The 19880-nt window shown below is 36.9% G+C and overlaps 1 protein-coding gene across 1 annotated transcript in view; it reads left to right on the top strand.

Moving 5' to 3' along the window:
* The window catches only part of UST (uronyl 2-sulfotransferase), a 381294-nt gene that overhangs the window by 143330 nt on the left and 218084 nt on the right, over positions 1 to 19880 (top strand). The window contains exon 2 of the mRNA XM_036768102.1: positions 5022 to 5065. Within this exon, the coding sequence (XP_036623997.1) occupies positions 5022 to 5065 (44 nt within the window). The remainder of the gene's footprint in view (positions 1 to 5021; positions 5066 to 19880) is intronic.

The following is a 19880-nucleotide window of genomic DNA, read 5'->3' as shown; positions in this document are numbered from 1 at the left end:
CCTGCCAGGTGATCTTCAGAATCTTCCTAAGACAATTCAAATGGAAGCAATTCAGTTTCCTGGCATGGCGCTAGTAGACTGTCCAGGTTTTACAGGCACACAACATTGAGGTCAGCACAGCAGCTCTGTAGACCTTCAGTTTGGTAGTCAGTCTAATACCGTTTCTCTCCTTTGGAGTCTCCCAAACACTGAGCTAGCTCTGGCAATGTGTACTTTTTAAATTATTATCAGTGTCACCATTCAAGTGTTTCTTTAAAACTTCACCATAGTGTAAAGGTAACCCTGGCTCCTTGAAGGCTATATCAGTATCATCTAAGTTCTGGTAGGTTCTATTGTTGTTCAGTAGTTTCAGTCATGTTTGACTCCTTGACCCCATGTGAGGTTTTCTTGGCAGAGATACTAGAGTGGTGGTTTGCCATTTCCTTTTCCAGTTCATGTTATAGAAGAGGGAGGTTAAGAACTTGCCCATAGTCATACAGCTGTATCTGTATCTATATATCTATATCTATATCTATCTATCTATCTATCTATCTAATACGTATATACACACACCTATGTCTCTATATACCTGTATGTATGTGTGTGTGTGTTTGTACCATAAAAGGTTGTCCACCTGGTATAGGAGGTTTCTTTGGTCCCAACAAGACATGAAGAATAAGGCATGGAGGATGAATTGTCTGTGGTGATGACCACATGCATGAAATCACAGATTAGTGGATACATATGTGAGTTGTTGATAACCTGCATATTTTTATGAGACCTAGAAGAGTAGTGAGAGATTGTATCTGAAGTTACTTCTCCTTTATGGGTTTGTTTCCTTGACTGTAAAATGAGTGGGCTGGATCAGATCAAGAGTCCTTAACCTGGGGTCTATAAACCCTTTTAAAAATATTTTGACAATTTTATTTCAGTGTAAATTGGCTTCCTTTGTAATCCTGTTATATTTTATTCATTTAAAAACATTCAAAATAGGGGGTCCACAGGCTTCACCAGACTGCCAAAGAGATCCATGATGCAAAACTGGTTAAGAACCCCATGATGAAGTGATTGCTAAGGTTCTTTCTAGGGCCACTGTGATTCCTCTACTAGGTAGATTAAGTACAGCATATAGGATGATGTCATGGCATGTGATCCAAGAACAGCTCTGCCCTGCTCTTTGGGCAGAAAGAATTGCTGAAGATTTTTTTTTTGGAGCACTCTCTGGGCTCCTGTTATCTGTGTATTTTTGGAAATGAGAAGACATGACTTGTCTAACTGACCTTCTGAACTCTCTTGAATGAACTGAAAGTTCCTCTTGTCAGTTGTTTTCCACGTGGCACATTTAGCTCAACTCTCAATCCCGTGAAACATCCTGGGCAGTCATGAGTCAAGGGAGACAAAGGCCCCCAAACCACGATGCTGGGCTCTTGGAATCCGCTTGTAAGGCACTATTGTTGGCACAATTAGCATTTGAGGCTAAGCTTATAGATAACCTTCTAGGACGTTATTATTGTTCTCTTTCAGTCATTTTTTTCAGTCACGTCCAACTCTTCATGACCCCACCTGGGGTTTTCTTGGCTAAGACACTGGAGTGGTTTGCCATTTCCTCCTCCAGCTCATTTGACAGATGAGGAAACTGAGGCAAACAGGGTTAAGTGACTTGCCCAGGGTCACAGAGCTAGTAAGTGTTGGAAGCTGACTCCAAGCCTGGTACTCTATCCACTGCGCTTCCTAGCTTTCCCTTTAGGGCATTGGCACCATTTAAAATGCCTATAAAACCATTCTATGTTTAAAGGAGAGAGGTTACCTGGCACAGTGGATAAAGAGTTGGTTTTAGAATCAGGAAGACTTGGGTTGAAGTCCCTCTGACACATAGTGGCTATAACCCTTTGTGGACCACTTAACCACTCAGTGCTCAAGGCATCTCCGTACTATGACAAGTTTCAGAAAATGTGCTCAAGTGCATTGATAAAAGGAGTTTCCTCACTGGGAGATCCCAGTTAGGTGGCACAGTGGATATCATCCTGGGCTTGGAGTCAGGAAGACCTGAGTGCAAATCCAGCATCAAACACTTAGTGATTGTGTGACCCCAGGCAAGTCATGCAACCACTGGCTGCCTCAGTTTCCCCATCTGTAAGATGACAGTAATAATAGCACCTACTTCCCAGGGTTCTTGTGAAGATTAAATGAGAGAATAATTTAAGCAGTTTTTCAGTTGTACCTGACTCTTTGTGACCCCAGTTAGGGTTTTCTTGGTTAAGATACTAGAGTGGTTGTGCCATTTTCTTCTCTAGCTCATTTTACAGATGAGGAAAGTGAGGCAAACGGGGTTAAGTGACTTGCCCAGGGTCACACAGCTGGTAAGTGTCTGAGGCCCAATTTGAACACAGGAAGAGAGGAGTCTTCCTGACTTCAGGCCTGGAACTCTATGCACGATGGCGCCATCTAGCTGCCCCAAGATAAAAGCAAAGCATTTGGTGCCTTTTCTGGCATATAATAGTCACTTAATAAAAGCTTGTCCCCTTCCCCTCTATTCTGAAATCACAGATTCAGGCAAAACCCAAATAAAATCTCATCTTTCACTTCAGAATCTGTGGGGTAGTAGAAAAAGCATTGAATCTGAAATTTGAAGTCTTAGGTTCAAATTTCAGTTCTGACACTTCCCCAAAACGAATTAATGGGTTTAGAAATGGCTAAAGTCCTTTTACATCACTAAAATCTCATGAGACTTTGTGAGAGAGAGAAGAGATTGAGAATATTTTGTACTTTTAAGGGCTGTAATGCATATGCTTACCACAATCATTTGAAAAAGGTTTTTAGAATTATACTTTTTTGTTAAGTATTGTAGAGATATAAACACCATTGACATTTTAAAATATATGCCCTCTATTATTTTCAAAATATATGTGCAGGATCATTTAGCCTCACAAGTTCCTTAATGCATTGACTTATGTGACAACTATTAGTGCTTGTTACTGTCAATATCAAATAGTTTATAATTATATAAAATCCAAATAAAAAGTGACAGTGATTAGACAAGATAATGAATAAGCGTAGAGCAAAACAGGAGCTGAAAGCTCTTGGTGCAAATATATATCTACCTTCCCTCTACTAGATGAACTAAACTGATGAAACATTGCTTTCTTCCTTATATTCCAATTTTTTAATTCATCCCTTTTTTTTCTCTGCTGGGGAAAGCTAACTCCTCCTTAGGACTGAGTGGTTGCTTCTCTTATTCCTTAATTATCTTCTTCTCTGCAGATCCCTCTATATGATCTATATCAGATTATATATAATATTATATTATATTGTATTATATCATAGCTTCCATCTTCAAATTATCTATAATCTCAGATTATAAATATATAGCATCCCTTGCAGAAAGGGAGTGTGATATAGTAGATAGAGAAATCAGGAGATGTGTTCTCTACACCTTGCTCTAAGTAGCTGTATGTATGTGTGACCTTGAGAAAGTCACTTCACTTCATACTTGAAGCCTCAGCTTCCTCTTCTATACAATGCTGACAGTTAAACTGGATTATAGGATCATAGCTCCAAGAGCTGGAAGGGACTTCAGCCACCATCTAGTCCAATCCCTTCATTTTATAGAAGAGGAAGCTGAAGACCAGAAAGGTTTCATGACCTGATGAAAGGTAAACAGGTAGTATCAGAAGTGGGATTTAAACATAGATTCTCTCCCTCCAGAGACAATGCTTTTCCATAAGGTTCCTCCTAGCTCTAAAATTCAAGGATTCTACTGCATCCGTTCACATAACTATCACTACAACAAATTCACAATACTAAGAATCATAGATTTAAAGATATAAGTAACCTTAGTCAAATCTTATCCTTTTTTAAGTACTAAAAAGCTAGGAAAATTCACAGAATACTAGATTTCCAAATGATGTTTTCGTTTTAGGGCACCAGCACCAATGACTGATAATACTCTGGGATAATCTAGTCTTTTACAGTTAGAAGTAATAACCACACATTATTAAAATGTACTTTTTTAAGTGAAGACAAACAGAACTTTCCTCCCTAAGGAAGGGAGAAAATTAGAGGGACCAAAGAGTGAATTCATAAGGACAGCATGAGGAGAAAAAGTAGTGATTATGAAAAGAACTGTTTAATGGGAAAGGAAAGGTGACCTCAAGCTATAGGAAATCCTCTAATGAAGCCTTCTTTGATTGCTTCTCTAAAATGCTTTTAGCCTAATATTGAAGTTCATTGTTCATTGCCTGACATCTGTGCCATATGCATTTAAACATATACTCTATTTGTTTGTATGTACCATATTTGTAAGCCATCAAACTATAAACCAAGAAATATAGTATGAACCAAAATTCTACCTGATGAATGCAGCTGTTGACTATTTTGTTTTGCATTATTTACTAAAAAGAAATGACTTTAAAAGACTAATTTTCTCTTCACTAACAACATTAAATTGTTTGCATATTTTTCTGTGGTAGGAGAAAAGCTTAGTTTTTTAATCAGATGGAGTCTGCTCCCAATCTTGACATTTACTAGCTATGTGACTATGAACAAGCCATTTTTAACTTCTTTCAGCCTCAGTTTCTCATCTGGAATCATGTTTACATTAACTATCTAACAAGGTCATTGTGACAAAAGCACTTTATAATCAATAAAGCACCTTTACAATCATGAGTTATCATTGCTATGATAACCTAAAAATTAGTCCAATGGTGGTCAACTTTCTAGTCATGAACTGGGCTAGCATGCTGGTCCTCAGTGCACACTGAGTCCATTGCTAGGTGAGTGACAGCAGACAAATAGTCCATCTGGTCCTTAACATGGTGTCTGGCACATGCTAGGCCCTTAATAATTGTTTATTGACTGACTGGGTCAGTCAATTTGTAGGTTTGATTAGAACTTACAATACAAAATCTTCTAGAACTTTGAGAATTCAAGTTAAACTCAATTCTACAGTGAGGCACTAGATTGGGACATCAATGGATGATATAATTAGTATAATTATTATAAGTAACAGTTCTCTCATCTCCTATTTTTCTTTTTTTCCCTAGGTAATTCCACTTATTTGGATGACCATGGACCATTTCCTAGCAAGGTAAAGTATTTATAAAGAGTGTAGAAATCTCACCTTCCTTTTGGTTTATGAATGCATGAACATGTATTCATTGTCTCAGAAAACGTCATTTTCAGAACTTTCATAAAACAGGTCACATAGATAATGGAAAACAAGGACACCTTTTTTCAAGCTAAAACAAATCAGTGTAAATGTTTTCTCCTTCTCTACTTTTTCACAGAACAAAAATTTGGAGTGGAAAATTATTCTTTTAATTCTCTCTTTTGTTTGTTGTAAGTTTTTGGAAAATCAAAATTGTTCTGGCAATAATAATAAATTAGAAAGTTGGAGTTTTAAGTTGCATATTGGGAATGCTGAACTGATTGTGTGTATTTTGGCTTCTTATATGCCAACTTCTAATCTCACTACTTATTTTCAATTTATAGGGCTCTGCTTTTGTTTTGCCTTTGTGTTGAACCAGAGTATAATTCCTATTTATTTATTCAGTATGTCAGAATTAATCTTTTGTACCAGATCAATATGATGGTCATTTTTCCCTCTAAATTTTTAAAAGGTGTAAATTGATGTCTGTGCTATGTGATCAACAAACTATGAAGACCAATGTATATGAGCAGTTTAGTGCTGGAATTCAATTCAGCAAAAATCATTAAATGCATGTTCTGTGAAGGGCACTATGAAAAGAGCTGGAGGAGGTACAAGATAATAGGTCTCTGTCAGAGTCCCACAATTTCTGACACTAACATGTCAAAGAATGTAGAACAGGATTTTGAAGGTATTTTTTGAAGATGACCTTATGAGAAAATCAGCATCGCCTAACCCTTTGATGTTTTCATTGCTTAAGACTGCAAGGAGCACACAGCACATGTAAATGCACAAGTCTTTCCCCAGGGATACACATAACACATGGGAACATAAGCATAGGTGTATAGGAAATGTCACCCAGGTAACCAGACATCTGAGAACTGCACTGCTCTGCCACAATCAAGTCTTAACTATTTTGTGTTCTCTCTCTCTCTCTCTTTCTCTCTCTCTCTCTCTCTCTCTCTCTCTCTCTCTCTCTCTCTCTCTCTCTCTCTCTCCCTCCCCCCCCTCCTCCCTCTCTACTACCCTCCCTTCATCCCTTCCACCTTCCCTCTCTCCTGTCAGTGGACTTTTTTCTTTTAAAAAATTTTCATAAGTGTTTAGCATTCACTTTTATAAGATTTTGAGTTCCAATTTTTTTCTCCCTCTCTCCCCAAGACAGCAAGCAATCTGATATAGGCTACACATGTACAATCATATTAAGCATATTTCTACATTAGTCATGTTGTAAAAGAAGAATCAGAATTAAAGGGAAAAATCATGAGAAAGAAAAAACAAAGAAATGAAAATAGCATGCTTTGATCTGCATTCCGACTCCATAGTTCTTTCTCTGGATGTGGGTAGCGTTTCCCTCATGAGTCTTTTGGAATTGTCTTAGATCAATGTATTGCTGCATAGATCCAAGTCTATCAAAGTTGATCATCACACAATGATCAACATACTTTATATACATATTAGGGGATAGGAACTAAACCTGTGACTTAACTGGTATGGATGCTGTAGGTCATTTCATCGGTATAGGAACTCCCAGGTGAGGAAACTCCTTATGACAATTCAGATTGGCATTTTCTCTGCAACTTACAGTCTTTGAAAGGTGCTTAGAGCACTGAGAGTTCAAGTGACTTTCTCAGAGTCACACAGCCACCATATTATCAGAGGCTCTCTCTCCATTACACCACTGTTTTTCTACAAGCAAAATTAAACCAGTTTAGGAAGATCAGCTCAGATACTTGGGCCCTCCTTGCTTTGATGTACTACCTATAGGCAGTCTTAGAATCAGAATGGAGTGAATGCTCTCATTTAGGTTCTGGGCAGCACTGTTGCCTTTCCATTTCTAGAGGGTAATTGCTAGATAATAATAACAATCAAACAGCAATAATTGTATAGTGCTTTAAAGTTTACAAAGAACTCAGAGCTTCCAGTGTAGTGAGGTTATGACTGATGTCAAATAATTCAAGTATGTGAAATATATGTGTGTAGTGATTATGTGAGAAATATAAGTATATATACTAAGTATATGAGAAATGGACTATGATGCTATGACAGTTAAAACAGAAGAGAAGGGATGGAGAGATGTGGATGTGCAATCCACAGAACTTAGGAACTTACGGGATATTTTGGGAATGTGAGAGAGGACAGAGTAAATATAACAACAAAATTTCCAACATGGGAACAAGATGAATGGTGGTGACAGTAACAACAGTGGAAGTGAAGTCAGCACAAGAAGCAGGTTTGGAGAGAATCGTATGCTTTTGGATAGATTGAGTATGAAGTGTTGGTAGTCCATTCAGGTGGGGATGTCCATTGGAAATGTGAGTCTGGGGTAGACATTTGATCAGTACTGGGGTTAAGAGATTTAGGAATCACTTGTGGAGATTGTAGCCAAAGTCAAAGCAGCGAGAGTGTCAATATAGGAAGTGTACAGGGAGGATAGGAGAGATATAAGAACAGAACACTGAGGAACACCCACTTTCAGGGTTAGGCTTTCAGGGGAGTGTTGGGGATGCAAGGGTTTGAGAAAAGAGGAGATGATGAAGGAGAAAAGCTTCAGGAATTGACCTCTTTCCCACAAATTTGGCTGTGAAGGGAAGAAAAGGAAGACAAGACTATTGGTAGAGAGGGTAAAATATTCAAGGGAATGCTGCATTAGGATTAAGGAGATTTAAACAGGTCTATAAGCATGTGGGAAGAATCTGGGGGAGAAGGAAAAATTTAAGAGGCCTGAGAGAAAGTAGATGATTGCCGAAACAATGTCTTGGAGGAAGCAGAAAGTGGTATTACTGTTACTACAACATTTACTAATAGTGATGATGAGGAGGAGGATAACAGTTATCATCTCTGTAGTGCTTTGACATTTACAAGCTGTTTTGCATGTTACTTTGGTTGATCCTAACAACAACCCTGTGAGGTAGTGGCTTTTTATCCTCATTTTACTAATAAGAAAACTGAAGCTGAAAGAGGTTAAGTGACTTGCCCAGGGTCATGTAATTAGTAAGACCCTGAATCAAGATTTGGATGCAGACTTCTGACTCCCAGTCCAGCCTTCTATCCATGATGCCACAGAGGAATTAGCTTCAGAGGGGGGTTGAGGATAATTCTTTCTCTGAAGCAGAAGGGAAGAAGGAAAAATGTATGATGATACTGAAAAGTTTTGAGGCATGAATGTAAGGAATTGAAGGCAAGCCCATCAGATTCTTTAGGAGGCTAAGTCTTTAGAAGCAAGTGAATTTTATACGGTGTGAATGTGACTTTGCAACAGTGTTTGTGGGGAATGAGATTGAGAGTCAAGCAGTATTGAGGACCTAATGGAGGTCTTCAGGAAAATACTATAATAGACCCTACATGGAATTCAAACAAAATTTTTTCAATAGTCTTTGAACTCTTGAAGTTGACATTTTGAGTACAGAGGTAGATATACACATAAGTATTCCTAATAAAAGCCATAATATGAAAATATAATATATAAATATTGTTGTTTGTTCAAAGAAATCTACAATAAATTTATCTCAATGCACCTGCAAGAAAATGCACAATAGTTACTGTGCTAGAGGGCAATTAGAAGGGAATAGTGAGCTATTTATACAAATGGCATTACTTTTTCATAAAAAAATGAGCTTTTCATTTTCTTTTTCTTTTGTTAGCTCTATAGTATCTAGACACAATGACAAGGCTAACAGTTTTCCTTTATTCTGTTTCTCACAAATAGACACTCTACCTTTAAAAGACAAAGGTCCTATACTTAAATCTCCAACTGCATTACAGCTATGCTTTGGGTAGAGAGTGACCTAAGCAATGATGTTCTAGACAGGTGAAGGCATAGCGAGAATGAGAATTTCTGTCTGGGAGTAAGAAGGAGGTGAGGCTAGTTGAGAAGAGAAAGGGAATTGGCCATTGGGAAAGAGTTCTTCTGGGGCAGGGGTTACTCCACATCCTGATAATCTCATGATCCAGAATGCTGGAAATATGTTTTTCTGTTCCACCAGATCCTAGGACCCCAGTCTTTCAAGCTATCTCAGAATCAGCTCTGAAACTAATTTACACTAAAACATAATTTAAGTAATCTTTGATCTATAGGGAGAATTTGGGAAAGAAAACCATGACAGCATTGAACACCTGGAAGAGAAAAAAGAAGATAGAGAAGGGAAGGAATAATTTTAGTATCTTATTAGTACAGTTATATAATTATATACTTTTCTTGTCTCCAACATCACTACTACCACTTTCCAGTTGATAAATTACATGACATGAAGCATGTCAGTTACTAGACCTGTGCTTTCTCAGCCCTCTCAACAGTCAGTACTATAGCTGCTAAGTAAAAGCAGAAACAAGTATAAAAAAACATTAGCCAGGGAATCCCCAGATAAGCAAACTCCCTTTACCAATTTCAATCAGCATCTTCACTGCAACTTAAAGTTTTAGAGCATTGTCTATAACATTGAGAGGCTACATGATTTATCCAGGGTCACATAGCCAGTATGTGTTGGGAATTGTTATGATAATTAGTGTGGGACTTTTTTTTTTTTTTTTTTTTTTTTTTACTATTTTCTCTTTTGGAATCCCGAGGTACTTAAGCACCTTTGATGAGTCTTGCAATGGCAAGCAAAGTAGGACTTTTTGCTATTTTTTGTTTGAATGCATCTCAGCACTGAGATAATCAAGTGCCCCAGGGACCTGAGATGTGTATATAAGGTCTGAGGTTAGCATTTTGTTTTGGGGGCACACTCATTGAAAAAGTGTTGGTGATGAGACTCTGGCTAGCCACTGAAGCAGCCCTCTGGCTTTGAAAACCCAGACATTGGTGCTTTTCTCTGGTAAGTATGTATATATCGAGATGGACAACTAGAAGCCTGTCTGCTGGTTTGTGTTATTTGCTCTATTTATATAATTTCTGCTTGTAATTCCTGTTTGTATGCTTTCTGAAGTTTAGGGTGTTGGCTTTCCCCCCTGAACTAAGTGAATGGTATATGTATGTTTAATTAAAGTGAGATTGTAAACCTCTTAAAGTTGCTTACCTTAGAAAAGCAGAAAGCAGATCAAAGAACCTGAGCTAGCAGCCTTCCTGTGTGCTGGTGTTATTGGTCTTACACAGCCATAATGTCAAGCAGCATTGTTGTTACAGGGATGAGAATTGAAACCAGTTCTTCCTGGCTTCTAAGCCAGCTCTCTATCTACCATGTCAAGCTTCATGTTGAGCAGGTGTGTATATAGGTATATAAAAGATATAAAGAAAATAAATAGAAGGTAATGTGGGAGGGGGAGGCACAGGTATCTGAGGGAATTAGAAAAGAGAAGTATGGTTGGCAGTGTAATTTCTAGAAGAAAAAGAATGTTGGGAGTATCTGAAGTTTGTAGGATCTGTAAATAAGAAAATCAACACTACTTGGTCTGTGGTATGTGATACTTGGCTTCAGTTTCCCCCCAAAATAGAATTTTGACTTATGAGGACTTTAAGAATGGAATTATGGAGCTGAAATAGAAGGGTACTTAAGTTCATAATGATGATGGGTAATGACAAAAATATGCTGAAAAAAATGTAATGACTTCTGACTTTAGCATAATTACACTAACTTTCTAGAATGTGTATTATCTTTGTAGTATCTGGAGCTCATCAGGAATGAAAGCATACAAGGGGCCTTAGGGAGTTTCTTACTGATGAGCATAAACTGTAACATTCTTACTAATTCTAAACTAAGTACTAGGAAGTATCACAGCACTAAAAGATGTTAGGGAACTGTTTACTATTCAGGATTTAAAAAGAATTTTAGAATGTCGAGTCCATTTATTTTAGAGAATGTTGTAGAGTTTCAAAATAGAGATAAAAATAAAAGTAAGGATAGATTTATGTTTAGTATAAGAAATAAATAAGGCTTCCCTTAAGATAGTTAAGCACAGAATCAAAGATAGGTATGGATCATTTATAAAATCTTTCATTATTAGTTAAAATAATAAAACGCATTAAGGTTCTACTTGACAATCCAACAAGGGAAGAGGATCAAACAGTGAAAGTAAATGGGAAGAAGTGAAAAATAATGGGGGAGGATATGAGGAGATCGTGTTTTTGCCTTAAGGCCACTGCCCTCCTTTCCCCAAATATATAAATAACAATGTTAAATGCCTAAGTGAGCAGCATCATTAACCAGGGAAGTTTAAGTGTCACAAAGTGATTCATTAGCTATTTTACTTTTTCTCTTTCTAATGCATTGTAGACTCTGCTCTCTTTACCTCCATCCCCTAAAAAAAAAATCTACTTAATGGTTTGCCCATTAATCAGTGAACATGTTATTAAGTACTTAATCATTTATTAAATACCTACTATGTGCAAAGCACAATGCTAGGCACTGTAAATACAAGAACAAAAGTAAAACAGTCCCTGACCTCAAAAAGATTACATTCTACTGGGGAGATAGCATGTACAAAGATGCAGGATTAGACCTGTGGTTTCTTTCTTAAAGTTTTATTTGTTTTAATTAACAAAAATCTGTTTTCTCTCCCGGAAAAAAGAAAAACAAAGTTCTCATAATAAATATTTAGAGACAAGCAAAATAAATTCCCTGATTGGCCGTGCTAAAAAAATTATTAGTCTCATTCTGTACTCTGAATCACGTACTCCCTATCAGGAGGTAGATAGCACGTTTCATCATCAGTCATCTGAAATCATGAGTGGTCATTATATTGACCATAGTTCTTACAGCTTTCAAAGTTCTTGTCTTTACAGTGTTGGTGTTATTGAATAAATGTTCATTAGATTGTCAGTGGCTCATTAAATTGTTATCTCCTCAATGGCAAGGACTGTCTTTTGCCTCTTTTTATTATACCCAGTGCTTAGCACAGTGCCTGGCACAGAGCATTTGCTTGTCTAATGGTAGCCATCTCAGGGTGGGGGTGGGGGTGAAAAATAAAAGAAAGTTACATGATAACTTTATTATATATTTTAAAGGAATAGTAATATCAATACAATTTTAAAGGAATATAATTTTTAAAGGAATAATTTACATTATTGATTTGCCATTTCATGTGTAATCTTTTTTAATACTATAATGTTATGAAAATGCTGATTTTATTTCAGAAATTAATAATAAAAATAGAAATTTAAAAATATTATTTACTTATTCTTATTCACTGACATTTCTGGTTCTGCTCATTTAGTTCTTTATGTGTTTATGTAAGTCTTCAAAATTATTTGCTATTACTATGGTTAATTAAGTTTATAGTTTTCCTAATATAAAATCAATCATCCATGACTAGCATAAATCCAACCTAGTCATGGTGTATAATCTCTGTGACATGTTCTTTAAGCCTTTCTGCTAATATTTTATTTAACATTTTTGCATCAATTTTCATTAGGAATATTGGTCCATATTGTTCTTTCTCTGTTCTGACTTCCTGGTTTATGTAAATCTTTGTAATAGAAGGAATTTGGTAGGAGTACTAGTTCTTTTGCTTTTTTACAGGCAGTTTACATAATGTTGGGATTAATTATTCTTTGAGTATTTGATAGAATTCACTTATAAATGAATTAACTTAGTCTTGGAGTCATTTTCCTTGGAAGCTCACATATAACTTGTTCAATGTCTTTTTCTGAGATTGGGTTGTTAAAATTCTCAATTTCTTTAATAATTGGGATATTTAATATTTTTGAAATATTCACTTATTTCATTTAAATTGTCCAAATGATTTCACAGAGTTATAAAAAGACTTGTATGAACTGATGTAGGGTGAAGAAAGAACAATTTTTACTATAACATCAATATTATAAATATGGATCTATGATTACATTGGTATAGGGAATGCCCAGATGAAGAAATTCCTTCTATCAATACAAACCAATACTTCTGAAAATTTACAGTCTTAGTTACTTTTACCATGAAGAGTTGTACAATTTGCCCTGGGATTTGAACCCAGATCTTCCTGGCTTCAAGGCTAACATTCCATCCACTATGCCACATTGCCTCTTAAACACACATACACACAATATGTATACAACATGAATATGTATACAAAACAATTTCTGGGTTTGAGGAACAAACATCTGGGAGGATTAAGCTGGACTTTAATGGAAAGTAGGCATTGCAAGAGGCAGAGGTGAGGAGAAAGTGCAATCCAGACATGGGAGACAGCCCCAAAGGGTGAATACTTTTCCTTGATGCCTCACATACCCAGTCTAACATTTCAACCAGACATGATCTTCATCCTGAGCTATAAACTTAAAACTTTTCAAATTTAATTATAAGTTTATGTCCTTTCACGCAAAGTATTTACTGCTTAAAAGATGGTGGTAGGATGCCACCAGTACATGGTCATGTGAATAAGAAAAATAGGTCATATGTCATGGCTCTGGGTTGCCCGAGCTAGTGTTTAATTTTTTTAATACAGCTCTTTATTACAATTGCTAGGTTTAAATATTATAATGTTAATGAGATAATAAGATCTTCCGCACCCATTAATAGGCCTCATGTGGAGCCCATTGGGAGAGGGACTTGCCTAAGGGGGAGTTTGCTTAGGGGGAGGCTTGCTTGTAGGAAGGCTTTCACACCTTTTGGTACTAAGTTGATTAGGCACTGAGTCACCAGGGTTGTGATGCCTTCTGGCTTTGAGAGGTATATATATACTCTGAGTTGGTATTTTGCTTTGGGGGGTTAGCTTATGAGAAGGCTCTTTTGATTTCCTGATTAAGACTGAGAAGACCTCCTGACTGCTCAGATATAAAGGCTCTCTCGATCCAGTGGTGTATGTGAAGTGTATAGCAATATTGCTTTGGTTCAGGCAGTTAAGAGCCCTGTCTATTGGTCTTTATGCTGATTTCTCTGCTTGTATTTTCTCTGACGTTCAGTGCCGACCCTTCCCCTGAACTAGTAAATGTAATTAAAGAAGACTGTTGACCCCTTGAAAAGCTATCTTTTCTAGTAAAGCCAATCAAAGAACCTGTGCTAGCAGGTTCTTCTCTGTATGCTAGGGTGCTTGTTGTTACAAATATTCAATGCCAGTACCAGATACCATACTTAAAAGACAATAGTGATATACGAGCTTTTGAAGATAACAAATATCAGGTAGAGTAAACTATTTTTCACTTATTCTATTCCTAATATTATTCATTAAAGTCATGGACTTAGAAGGTCAGAAAGAAACTTAGAAGTTATCTATTCCAGTCTTTTATTCACTGGAGGAGCCCCCTCTAGCCTCTAATTAAAGAATTAGAGTGACATGGTACTTATTGGATTATGAAATTGGAAAGGACCTCAGAAATCATCTCATCTAATCCCTATCCAAAGCATGAATTTCAGGAAATGGTCATTGGAAGTCTTCCAGCAGTGGTGAACAGATCTTACTGTTAGGAAGTTTTTTACCTTACATCAGACTTAAATCTGTCTCCCTGTTCCTACCTGGCCTTGGGTTCTACTTGAGTCTTCCCTCTGTGGCAGAATAAATTTAATTCTCCCTCCACATGACATATGTTTTAGTTAGTTAAAGGACCTGTGAAAAAATCTACTGCCCTGCAGCCAGCCTGGCAATGCATCTCTGAGCTTAGTGAAACTTATTGTCAGATGCCAGGAATGAGTTCTGTTGACAAACCTATACTCAGAAGAACCTTTCCACCTTGACAGGAATTGCTGGAGCTTGCACTATGCTGATATAGATTTGGCATGGGTCACTATGCCACTATTCTGAGGGAGGGATCAGCATGAGATTTTAGTGGAGTCTTCCACATAACAATCTTTTAAATATTTAAAGCATAACCTACTCCTGCCAAGGCCTCTCTTCTCTGGGGTAACCATCCAATCTTCATATGGCATCACTGTAAATACTCTTTATCTTTCTGGCCAGTCTGCCCATGCCATGAATAACTCAGGCCCAGTGAGGAGTGATGCAAAATACACAATGTTTATTATAAAGGCAGATATAAATGCCTAGGGCCAGATATGGTGTTGGGCAAGTCCCATAGGAGTTGTCTGCCCGGAGCTGTCCACGCTTACAGGGGTTGGTAGCTCCCTTTGGGCAGAGCCAAGTAGGTTCCCCTATCCTGCTAGTGAGTCAGCCTCAGTGACCAAGCTGGCTGGTCTGCTCTGGCTAACTAGTGAAAAAATCATGGGTTATTAATAGAATTTTTAGAAGAGTATAGATATGTGTAAAGGGAAGAGTTATAGGTTTATCTTGGGTGAATGGTAGAGTAAGCTTAGACACTGCCTTGGTTCCAACCAAGCTTATCTATGTGAAACATGTCTAGAGAATATAACCAGTGGTTATGACTATGAAATGTATATGCATCTGTATATTAAGAAAGGAGTTATTTTGCTAAAGGGGGGGTCTTTCAGTTACATTCACACATAATATGGGGGCTTTAGGAATTTAATTAAGTTGTGGAAACAGCTGACAAGGCAATGTCCTCTGCTCTACCCTTTGCTCTGATCTCTGTTTCCTTTGTCCAGGCTTTATAGATGTTTTCTTCCTTATACATGATTGTCAACTCTTTTAGTGAGAGGCGTCATAGGTTTCACAACTGGGAACTTGTCAGTGTCTCTTCTATAATGTGGTGCTCAGAAGTGGACACTGTATTTGAGATGAATCAGATGGCGAATGGGATTAACATTTCCCTAACTCTAAAGTTCTGTTAATGAGAAGATATTATCATCACCATTACCATAAACATCATCACCACCACCACCAACACCACCATCATCATCATCAACATCACCACCATTACCACCACCACCACCATCACCACCATTACCACTACCACCACCACCATCATCATCACTGTTGTCATCATTAGCTGCCACCTCATACTGCAACTTCATATTGAGTTTGCTATCCATTACAATCTCTTGATATTTTTACATGAATTTCTATCTAGCATACTGTCCTCTTCCTAGACTCATACAGTTGATATTTTTAACCCAAGTGTAGGACTTTACAATTAGCCTTATTAAAGCTTGTCATCTTTAGTCCACCATTCCAGCCTGTCAAAGTTTTAGCACTTCTGACAAGTTTGACATCAAAAGTCTTTGCAAGTAACTTTTTTCCCTAGTGGATCTCTTGTTCTAGTGAGGAGTACAGGCTTTAATATGCCTTTCTGTATCCTGTCTGTCCTCTTCTTTCTTTGCCCTAGGGAGGAGTTGAAACTGAAGAAAGATTATAGTCTCTGAACAGAAACTGCATCAATTTCCACAGATTCTTCCACCATTTACTTTTTTGGGAAAAGGGAGTGAATGACATTCCAACCTCAATCCTGCTCTTGGCTCTTGCCTAACCTACTTAGTGCTTCTATACACTGAAATTTGCTTGTGATAGGAAGACTTACATTTCAAATTCTCATAAAATTAGTATTTAATTCAAATCATTAGAAAAAATAGTCAGGTAGTAATTGCAAACATGTTATTAAAAATATCATCTTACTATCTCCTGTAAAAGCTAATGCTTGATGAGTACAGTGGAAAGTCTAATTCTGTCTCTTACTCCACATAGACTACTTTTTCCATCATGACTACCTATAAATATTGTTTTATATTTCTGCCTCTGAGTTTGGTACTTTAGTTAATATTGTTAATTTATACCTCCACTTGACACTAAATTACTACTCCAGTGCCAGGTACTGTACTAGGTACTAAGGCTACAAAGACAAAACTGATGCCTTCCAGAATCTCACATTCAAATGGAGAGGATGACACAAAAATAATTACAAGCATACAAGATACATACAGAGAAGATATTATTGTCATATAGTCTAGAAGTAGCTGAGTTGAGAGATACCTCCTACAGAATATGGGATTCGAACTGAGACTTAGGAGGAAGGAAAGCAACTAAGAAGTGGAGATAAGGAGGGAGAGAATTTCAATAAATGGCAACCACCAGTGCAGAAGCATGGAGATGAGAGAAGCAAGCCCTTCGGTATAGCTGGATTATGGAATGTGTATAAGGGAAACTGAAAAGAAAGAAACAGAAGAGGTCATGCAAAATTTGAAATACCAAATGGAAGACTTGGTATTGAATCCTTTGGGTAATAGGGAGCTATAGAAATTTGGGGTCAAGGAAAGGGAGGGAATGGTAGAAGAGAATGACGTAGATAGACCTGGACATTCGGTAAATGACTTTGGCAGCTGAGTGGAGGATGTATTGGAAGAGGAAGAAATTTGAGTCAGGGAGATCAATTAGAAGAATATAGTAATAGTGTAGGCCAGAAACAATGAGCGACTGATAAGAGGGTAGTGACTGTGCAAATAGAGACGAGGATGCATCAGAAATAGTTTTTGAAAGTAGAAATGGAAAGATTTGGCAGTGGACTGGATCTATGTGGTGAGTGAGAGTGAGGAATTGAGGATGATACCAAAGCAGTGAACCTGAGTTACTGGGAAGAGGACGGTACCCTCAGCATTCATAGGAAAGTTTAGAAAAAGGGTGGAATTGGAGGGTGGGGAATGATTTTGAGTTCAGTTACATGTTAAGTTTGAGATATCTATGGGACATAAGGTTTGAGGTGTCCAAAGGCAGTTGTTGTTATGGGATTGGAGTTCAGAAGATAGACTGGGGCTGGATATAGAGATCTTGGAGTCATCTGCAAAAGTGTGATTGTTGAACTCAAGAGAGCTGATATGTTCACCAAATGATAAAGCATGGAGGAAAAAAAGAGGACCCAGAAGAAAGCATTAGGGAATTACTTATAAATATTGTATTTATTTTTCTGTCCCTGAGTTTGTTCAGTCTGTCAGTTAATACTGATTATTGATTCTTCATAACCTGATAATTACTGAATCTACTCTGATGTTTTTTCATGTCTCAGATATGACCCTGGGTTATTAGACAAGGATGTGGATGAAGATCCAGTGAAAAGAGACTCAGGAGAGGCCAGACAGGTAGGCAGAGAACTAGGAGAGAGCAATGCCATGAAAACCTAGAGAGGAAAGAATATACAAGGGGGGAAGGTGATCTGTAGTTTTGAATGCTACATAGAGATCAAGAAGGACAAAGACAGAGAAGGGCTGTATTAGTAAAGTTAGTAATCTCTGACAGCTCATTTGTAACTAGAAAGGCTTTGGACATGACCAGTGATATAGAGTGTGTGTCTTTTGCCTGAAGCTCATCTTAAGGTCAGCATCAGAGTGATGAATTTTTGAACCAAAGAAAATCTTTAAAACCTCCAACTTAGCTGTGGAAGAATCATAGTCTTAACAATTTGTGTGGGTAGAGGGAGTGCATATACTGCTGAAATTACAGCTTCTGAAGGTGTCAAAGTTAGTTCATTCATAAAACTACATTTTTTCTTTTCAAAAGTTTAATATTCCCAAACTTTGACCAGCTGCAACAAAACAGCCCAAATATTATATGCCATTGTATCTTCCTCCCTTTGTGTAGTCCTAATAATTTATTATTACAAAAATTTACATCTCAGAATATAAATGATATATCACTTCACATTTTTCACACCATAAGGTTTATAAAGCACATTCCTCACAACTCCTTGAGGTAGTTAGTGCAAGTATTAGCTTCATTTTATAGACGAGGGAACTAAGATTCAAAAATGGTTAAGTAACTTGCCCCAGGAAACACAGCTGGTAAGTAGCAGAGCTGGAACTCGGATACAGGGTTCCTTTCTTCTTAAACACCAACATACATATTTAAATGGAAAATAATATTTTAAAGTAACACAAATGTTTAAATAGAAGACAATATTTTAAAAGTAGCTTCCTAACAACATGAATTTTTTAGGTTTATGGAATAGAAAGTACTATGAATAAGAAAAAATGTACCTTAAAATACTACCTAACTTCCACAAGTCAATATAGAATTATGCATATAAATTGACTAAAGTGACCATACCCTCTCTTTAACCCAGAAATTTTACTGCTAGTCATATATCCCAAGGAGATAATTGACCAAAAAAGGCATCATATACATAAAAATGTTTATAGTGACACTTTTTTGTGGTTGCAAAGAATTGAAAAAAATTCCATTGGAATTCCACTGGGAAAAGTTCCATTGTTTGGGGAATGACTAAAGACATTGTGTTCCATGAAAGTAAAGGAATATTATTGTGTTATGAGAAACAATATATATATATATGCATATACATATATTATAATTACAGATACATGGAAAGACTTATATGAACTGATACTTAAAGGAAGGAGAGCCAGGAAAAACAATATACACAATGTAAAGTAAAATAAATTGAAATGAATGGAAAGAACAACTACAAAACAACTGAAACTGAATGAATAAGCTTGGCCTCAGAGAAAAGGAGACACCTTTCCCAGACTCCTTTGCAGAAGTGAGGAAAGGGTGGCCCATGATTGTTAAACATTACATATTACACCAGATTTTTTAAAATGTGTTGATTAATTTTGATATTTTTTTCTTCGTCCTCTTTTGATAAATGGGATGGCTCCCTGGGAGGGAGAAAGAGGGATACCCAAAGAAATGTAGGCAGTGGAAAACCCAAAAGATATAAATATACATCTTTTTAAAAATCCTAATTATCTAGTCTAATACACTAATAGCCTAGTATACATACTTTGAAAATACCCCTCATCAAAATGCTAACTCAGGCAAAAGATAATGGGGGGAAAGTTCTAGAGACACATAAGAATGAGACATAGAATTCAGAGGTTCTCAAATTTATTTGGCCTATTGCCTCCCTTTAAAAAAATTACTCAACAGCCCCCAGGAAATCTACTTTCTTTAACCCTTTAACTCTTTTAAAATTTGCATCATTGCAGAAAAATATTAAATACTTTTAATGATGCATCTTCAATTTAATAATTTA

The sequence above is a fragment of the Trichosurus vulpecula genome, chromosome 7, assembly GCF_011100635.1.
Source record: "Trichosurus vulpecula isolate mTriVul1 chromosome 7, mTriVul1.pri, whole genome shotgun sequence".
Lineage (NCBI taxonomy): Eukaryota > Metazoa > Chordata > Mammalia > Diprotodontia > Phalangeridae > Trichosurus > Trichosurus vulpecula.
This window is presented reverse-complemented; position numbering and strand designations above follow the sequence as displayed.